Source organism: Phalaenopsis equestris, unplaced genomic scaffold (assembly GCF_001263595.1).
Source record: "Phalaenopsis equestris unplaced genomic scaffold, ASM126359v1 Scaffold000002, whole genome shotgun sequence".
NCBI lineage: Eukaryota > Viridiplantae > Streptophyta > Magnoliopsida > Asparagales > Orchidaceae > Phalaenopsis > Phalaenopsis equestris.
The window spans coordinates 3,689,954-3,698,538 of record NW_018164444.1 but is presented as its reverse complement, the minus strand read 5'-3'; the positions used below and the strand labels follow the sequence as shown (position 1 = coordinate 3,698,538).

The following is an 8,585-nucleotide window of genomic DNA, read 5'->3' as shown; positions in this document are numbered from 1 at the left end:
GAATTTGTAAGGGAATGTTCTAGTATTGCATGAATAAGTGGGAAACTTTTTGAGAGATATTTTCATCTTTCTTTCAAGGGAAAAAATTAAGTATTGTGATCTTCATTATCTTATGATTTTGTAAACACTTATCTATTAGATTTGTATTGATGAAATGAAGTTTTTCGTTGTGTTTTCTTCATGTTTTGTAATGTGTTTTTCTTACTATTTCTTCTTATTAGGAAATAGTGACATGAGAGAATTACGTCATTGTTTATCTTTTACTTTTCTTTTGCAATGAGTAAGATTCATGTTTAGATTTTTGGGATGCATGCTAGAAGAAGTTTTAATTATAAATGTGATGGATTTTACTTCCACTTCATTTACATTACAATAAAGGTCTGTTGTAGTGTTAAAATTTGTTGTAATTGCATTAAAACTCGATAGGGCGGTGTAATTCTCAACAAAGTGGAATCACATTCAAATTTCATGGATGGTGAAATTCATGGGAGTTAGATGCAAATAAATAGGAAAATATACTTTGATGGACGTAGAATTGGAGATTTTAGGGTGACAGACTAAAATTCTCAATTTGGTCATAGTGTTAGGAAACTAAAGCGAGAGTTAGCCTTCAGGCGAAGGGAAGTGGGAGTTCTGGAGTGAGAGTCAGTACCCTCCTAGCCTAACCATAAATTTAGGGATTAAACCTAGGATCAGTCAGTGTTCTTCATAGCACTCAGAAGAGGGTAAATAATAGGATTGCTTTTATTTGGCACATACAATATTTAATGCATCTCATTCCCTTACATTATCAAATTCACTAAATAAGAATAATAGTTTTTAATATCTTTAAATTCTCCAAACTAATTCATCCAAAAAGGAGTTATCTTTAGAATTAATATTTGCATTTAGGAATAGTTATTATCATTACATTTAACATTTGCATTTAGGAGTAGTTGTTAGATAAAACAGCATTTTAATCGACATTACAATCTAAGGCCTGATAGTAGTATGCTAGAAATTTAACTAAGGACCTCTTACCTCGCTTCCCTGTGGACTCCATTAGAGCCTTGTATTACCTGAGTGATACGTATACTTGCGTTTATATCATTGTGACTATATAGAATATATAAAATTAATCAAAAAAATAAGTTCGCATCAAGTTTTTTTAACGTCGTTGTCAGGGCTTAAAATCTTCAAATAGTAGTATCAACTTTATGAAGCATAGCATATAAAAAAGTCGCAACACTCATAAATTGAAATTCTAGGAAGTTTAGTAGTAAACCAATCTAAAATACACTGGTCAAATTTATTTTATGAACCTGCTACTAATGCCTCAAACTTTTCTCTTTCCAAATTTACTTCCACTATTTTATCAAACCACACTAAAACTCTTCTTCCAACAGCATCTTATAAGACGACATTGTGACCATTGCTCAACCACAGATATGTATATTTGAGGTATCTCTAAGAAATAAGATTATAAAAATCAAACAACGTATGATGAACAGTCATAAAGTGAAGTCTAGGAAGTTCTAATATTAATCAAATCTTATAACACTTTTTTAATTTATTTTATGAACCGCTACTAATGCCTTAGATTTTTGTCTTTCCAAAATTTACTTCCAATAATTTATCAAACCATATTATGCATCTTGTTCCCGCAACGTCTTATTGAGATTGTGACCACTTCTGATAATGGATATATTAGAGTATTAGAATATTAATATACAGATTTTTGTTATTACTTTGATTTGCTTTTATTTGCTTTACATTTTTCCCTTTATTTTGATTTTATTTCTTTCATTACTAGTAGATCCTGTAATGGGTGTTTATACCCCTCTTTGCATCAATAAAACTTACCTTAGGTTCTATTCTAACATGGTATCAGAGCTATGGCCCAAAACTAGCTATCAGGCTCTCCTTGTAGCCAGCTAGGTCTGCTTTCAGCCACCTCTGCCTCCCTGCCCAGGTTCCAACAGCTTTCCTAAATTTTGCCCCTGGATACCATCTCCATAATCGCGACTCCTGGCAGCTAGGTTCAAGCCTTCAAAGAAGATCCCCAGGCGGGCTGCCAAGTTCCCGTCTCCAGGATTCCCTACTCCTGTCTCCAACACTTGTTCTTTCAGTGAAGGGTTCCATAACTTGTTCTTCAGTGATCCCAAGTGGAATCTTTGCCAGCAGTGTCACAAAGTTCACTTTCAGTTAAAGGTTCCATAACTTGAGTTCATTCAGCGATCCAAAGTGGAATCTTGCCAGCAGTAGGAACCTTGCGATGTCTCAGCAACCTTTGGCTCAATCGAAATAACAACTGACTCCTCCAGCATTGAGCCGTCATCAAAAGGTGTTCTTGATTACACCAGATGATCAATTCCAACCTCCATTCCTCTATAGATCGGAGGAAAAAAAAAGAGCAGGAACTTCTTGACCACAAATCATAAACTAAACAATAGTAACTTTCTTCATTGGTCTCAATCTGTATCTTCGTTCATTAAATGACGTGAAAATTTTGGTCATCTTACTAGTATGATTCGTGAACCTCCAAAGACTGAACCAGTGTATGGAGCTTGGAAAGTGAAGAATTTCATGGTCATTATTGTGACTGATCAACTCCATGGAGACTTCAATTAGCTGATCATATATGTTCCTTCCGTTAGTACCCTCTGAAAGGTGATCAGTGATACCTACTCGGATGTTGAAAATTTCAGTCAACTTTATGAGGTTTCTAAGAAACCTCATGAGGCAAAATAAGAATCCAAGACCATGACTGGGTACCATAATGATTTAGTTGCATTATGGATGGAATGTGACCAATATTATTACCACACTTGGGAATCTTCGACCAACCTGTCTCTTTTCAAGAAATTTATAGAAAATGATCGCATGTTTCAATTTCAAGCATGCCTCAACAAAGATCCTGACGAAGTGTAGGGTCATATCCTTAGTAGAGATCCTCTTCCTTCTACTCGCGTATTTTTCACTGAGATTCATCGTGAAAAGAGGAGACTTTTCATGCTTGGTACTTCCACTCCGTCTGTCGAAGCATCTGCCTTAGTCCCTAATAGTGCTCAACCTCGAACCGGTAGCCCCACTTGTGATTTCTGTCGCAAACTCAATCACACTCGTGATAAGTGTTGGCAGCTCCACGGGAAACCTACGTCCAAACCTTCGTTCAAACCTTTGACCAAATCTTCTGCTGTCAAGGTTCTTGCTACGGCATCTGAGTCTCGCTCAGTACAACCGGCCTCTGCCCAAAGCAATCTGAAATCCTCTAGTTCTCTTAAAAGTCAAATGGAGCACTTAATCAAGCTATTTGGATCTAGTTCGCTCTCTTTCGGCCCGTCAACCTCCCACATTCGTCTCGGTACCAATCCTATGACATTCTTTTCGTTTACCCCTTCTAGTTCATGGATCATTGATTCAGGTGCTACGAACCACACAACTGAAAGCTCTCAAGTCTTCTCAATATATTATCCTTGCTCAGAGAAAGATACTGCTAAAAATGTTGGTGGGACACAAAGCCCCATTGCTGGTAAAGAATCTGTTGTTTTAGCAACAGTTCTAACTTTGGAATATGTGTTACATGTACCTCTACTGAAGTGTAACATTTTATCTATCACTAAGTTGACTGTGTTGCTCATTTTTCCTCTGATGTTTATGTCTTTCAGGATTTGTCGTTCGAGGAGGATGATTAGAACTACTAAGAAAGTAGACATGTTCTACTGCTTCTCAGATAAAAATATGGAGAATGAGGACATTCCAACCAATAGTTGCAGTTTATCCCAGTTCAATGAATGTCTTATTATGTTGTTACACTGTCATTTCTGTCATTTTAGTTTCCAATATCTAAAATAATTGTATATGTTAATTTTTACTAATAAAAATCATTCTAATTTTAAATGTGAAAATTGTCACTTAGATAAATATCATCGTGTTTCTTATCCACCACGCAATTACACAGCTTTTGCTTATTTCTCTCTTATTCCCAGTGACTTATGGGGACCCTCTTGCGCTCCTAGCTACACCAAAAAACGGTGTTTCCTTACTTTAATTGATGACCACACTTAGATAATATGAGTTTATATTTTAAAAAATTAATTTAAAGTTGTCACATTCAACAACTTCCACAGATTCATTTTGAACCAATTCAAAACTCTTATTCAAGTCCTTCGGACTGAAAATGGTCGTGTTTTTTTTTAACTCTATATTAAGAGATTTCTTGGAAAGTAAGGGCATCTTCCATCATAGCTCATGTAACAACACTCAACAAAATAGAGTAGTTGAAAGAAAAAATCAACATTGCCTCGACATTCTTACCGCCACTTATCTCATCAACAGAGTTCCCTCAAAAATTCACAATTTTCGTACCCCTTTAACCTTCTTGAGATCATGTTTTCCTAACAATTGGGTCTTCTTCAATTTAGATCTCAAAATTTTTGGATGCACAAACTTTGTTCGGAACATGGCCCCAACTTGGAGTAAACTTGATAGATCCATAAAATGTGTTTTCCTCGGATACTCTGCCACTCAAAACGAGTCTTAGTGCCTTGACCCTGCCACAAATAAAATCGGTGAGAGTTGATGTCTCCTTTTATAAAAGTGTTCCCTACTTTTCTAACTAGGCCACCAGTGAGGGGGAGCCAGAGTTCTTGGACATTGTTCCTTACCCAAATCTTGTGGATGTTCCCCCCAAATCACTTACCATTGAGGAACCCTCTATTCAATTGGCTCCACCCACTTCTCGTACCAACGAGGAATGGCTCCCCCCTCTTCTCGTACCAACGAGGAATCCTCCGTCCCTTTGGCTCCACCAGTGCATCCTCCTGCTCTCTGTGTCTACACCCGATGCAGTCCTTCTGATGCTCCTACTCCAAAGCTCGCTAACCCCTTGATGGACCCTGAATCCCCTTCGAACAATATCCTCAGCATTGCTCGTACTCCAAATGAGGAAATCAGTTCCTCAGTAAGGTACGCAATCAGATATGTTCTCTCTATCCCATGACAAACCATGTCTCTCTTCACAGGTTATCGCCAACCTACAGAGCATTTGTTACGGCCCTGACCAATCATCAGCTTTCATCTACTATTGAGGCTGTCTTAGCAGACCCAACCTAAACATATGTTGTCATAGAGGAGATTACTTGGGATATTGTTGATCTTCTTCAAGGCAAAAACGTAGTGGGATGCCAATAAATTTCTAGCATCAAGTTTAAATCTAATGGATCCTTCTAACGCAACAAAACACATTTATGAGGAGGTTTTTTCTCTAGTTGTTAAATTAAACACCATTTGGGTCCTCTTATACCTTGTAGTGAATCTGGATTGAGCATTATTCCAACCCGATGTCAAGAATGCATTCCTAAATGACGATCTTACAAAGGAGGTATACATGGCTCTTCCTCCAGGCTTTGACTCCACTGCGTAAGTATGTAGATTGCGAAAATCCCTCTACGGCTCCAATGACCGAATAGTTATCCTTAACGTCTATATTGACGATATTGTTCTCACAGGTAATGATCAGCCAGCAGATTGCGAAAATCCCTCTACAGATTGAAGCAATCACCACAGGCATGGTCGAGAAATTCACAAAGGTGGTGGTGGGTCATGTATTCACTTTGGTTCAATCGGATCACACACTCTTTTTCTGGCATTCCTCCAGTGACCGGATAGTTATCCTTAACGTTTATATTGCGATATTGTTCTCACAGGTAATGATCAACTAGTATTGGAGTCTTTGAAAGACATTTTTGTTGCTTCCTTTGAAATAAAGGACTTGAGATCTCTCTGATACTTCTTAGGCATGTAAGTTGCTCGGTCATCAGCATTTGCTTGTCTAAGTAGAAATATGTATTGACAAGTAGAAATATGTATTGACATGTTGACGGAAAACAATCTTTTCTTGCGCAAACCAATGATTGTCCTGATGGATCACAATGGAGAATTTCTTGAAATTCTAAATACAGTTCTTGTTTATGTTGGGTCCATCCATGATTGGCGATCTACCTCGGGGTACTGCTCATTTGTGTGGGAAAACCTGGTCATGTGAAAAAACAAGAAGCAGTCTGTAGTTGCTAGAAGCAGTGTGGAAGCCGAATTTCAGTCCGTACCCCTAGGAATTTGTGAAGCTCTCTAGTTACGCTTCATGCTCCATAAACTACGTATAACAGTTTCCGCTCACCTAAAGTTGTTTTGTGATAACAAGGCTGCCGTTAGCATTGCTCACAACCTGGTCCAATATGATCATTGATCACACCAAGCATATTGAGATTAACTGTCACTGCATTAGGGAAAAACTTAAGTTCGGAGAAATTTATGTTTCGTTTGTGTCATCTACTGACCAGCTAGAAGAAGACTAGACCTCACTAAAAATGAGGTCAACACCAGCTAGCAAATATTCTCATAAAGAACCTTCCTCGACCAATGTTCGATGGTTTCAAATCTAAGTTGAACATTACTGACATCTAAGCTTCAACTTGAAGGGAAGTATTAGAATTTTAAAATATTAATATGCTGACTTCTATTTGAATTACTTTGATTTGATTTTATTTTCTTTCTTTTTTCCCCTTTATTCTGATTTTTTTTCTTTCCTTACTAGTAGATCCTATAATTGGTATTTGTATCCCTCCTTGCATTAATAAAACTTATCTTATGTTCTATTCTAACAGAGGTTATCTTATTCATTGACGGATAAATTTAGAAGTGATGATTCAATGTGATCAACAAATGCTCAATTTAATTTACTATAAACATATCAAGTTGAATCTAAAAGCGCTTAACCGACCAAAATTCAACTTTGAGCCATTTGAATTTATTTCTTTAAAAGATAATTTTCAACATAAGCATGCCATATCTAAGTGGTTCACTTGATTTAAATTTTCTTTATCCTTATAATCTATAAAAATTATTCATAGCATATTGCAAGTATCCCTGAGAATGTAAAATAAAATATTTTTCTTTTTTTTTGTTTTATATCATATTGTTATTTTTGTGAATGCATGCTTTACAGAAATAAATTCATAAAAATCTGATTGATAGCAATTATAAGTCTATTATTAATGTGAACAAGAGATGTAAATTTTAAACCAGAAGGTAAAGTAATGATATAACCAAATCTTGAAAGGTTTCAAATAACAAGCTTTTAAGCAAATAAATATTAGAAAGGTGGAACCACATAAAAGCATACAACAAAATATCATGAATGCTTATAAATTGAATATTCTTGAAAGTTTTGGAATTAGTTCGGCTTTCAATGTATTTGAGTTGACATTATTTTATTACCCAGCTACAATGCTCTGATTTTTTCTATCTCCATCCCCCTGTTTGAGTTGTGAATTCACACCCAATACTTCGTGAGATTGTCATGCACCTTGTGTACTAGAAGTTATCTTACCTTATGACATTGTGTCCACTACTAACGGTGCATAGGAGAAATATTATATGCATTGACATTATAAATCTAGTTGCAATGATTCGAGAATTACTTTATAAAATGCCAAAATAATTTTGCTTAAGTTTTTTAGACCAAAATCAAATGTTCAATTCACCATAATTAATATTTTGCAGGAAACATATCATATACACTGCAACGAGCAATTTGATCTGAGCAAATTTATTACTTCGGTTTGCTTTAGGTTTTCTACGATGTAGTTTTCTAATTTTTGCTTTAGTTCATTGAATTTATGCCGATGATTATTCCATGTAGAGAATAGATTCTGTTTTTTTCAATAGTTTTAAAGTTCGTGTCCATTAATGGTGTTATGTGTCGAGTCTCTTATTAACCTGTGGTTTTCCCTGTAGTTGGAAGTCAGTCCTGTTGACTGGCAACCAAGTCACTATAGTTTTGCGCTGATTATAGTTCCTATTGTAATTCATGTCCCTGATTTTGGAAGAGAGAGAATTTTTGTTCTTTTACATATAGCAAACAAGATTAATTACCACTCAATGATGTATAAAACATGAAGCATTAAGAAACATTATTAAAATGAAAAGAAATAGAAATAAAATATACTGACAAGAACACAAGAAAAAAAATCACAGCGGCCGCATTAAAAACATTTAACTTAGAGCCGGTGATACAGAATTTGAAGCTTTTTGTGCATAAGCTCTACTGTGCTAAAAAAGCTAACATGAAAGGCAATAGGAAAGGGCTAGGGATTACCAAGGCAATTCATACTGTGAAAACTTCAGCAGTTATGGGTCTGCGGTCACGAAAATAAGAGTGGGAACCAAACCTTCTATTAAGTGAAGTGACAGGTTGACTTCAGAAATCAAACTTGGGATTAAACCTTTCTACCGAGCGGGTAAATTTATTTCTGAATAATCTGTATAATTCATTTTTATTGTTATGCAAACAAAGCATATTTTGATTTAGAAAAAGCTTACGATAAGGTTCCAAGAGATATCCTTTGGAGAGTTCTCGAGAAGAAATGTGTTGATATGACTTATATTCAAGTCATTAAAGATATGTATACTAGAGTTGTTACTTGTGTTCAAACTGAAGGAGGATTGACAAAATATTTTCCTATTTCTGTTGGATTACATCAGGGATCGACTTTAAGCCCATATCTTTTTGCTTTAGTTATGGATGGTCTTACTGGACATCTACA

At 35.8% G+C, this 8,585-nt stretch overlaps 1 protein-coding gene across 1 annotated transcript in view; it reads right to left on the bottom strand.

Annotated features, from left to right (window-relative positions):
* Window positions 1–6,157: 6,157 nt before the first annotated feature.
* LOC110034895 overlaps window positions 6,158–8,585 on the bottom strand; it is a 13,852-nt gene continuing 11,424 nt past the window's right edge. Inside the window, exon 5 of the mRNA XM_020739137.1 lies at window positions 6,158–6,205. Within this exon, the coding sequence (XP_020594796.1) occupies window positions 6,158–6,205 (48 nt within the window). The remainder of the gene's footprint in view (window positions 6,206–8,585) is intronic.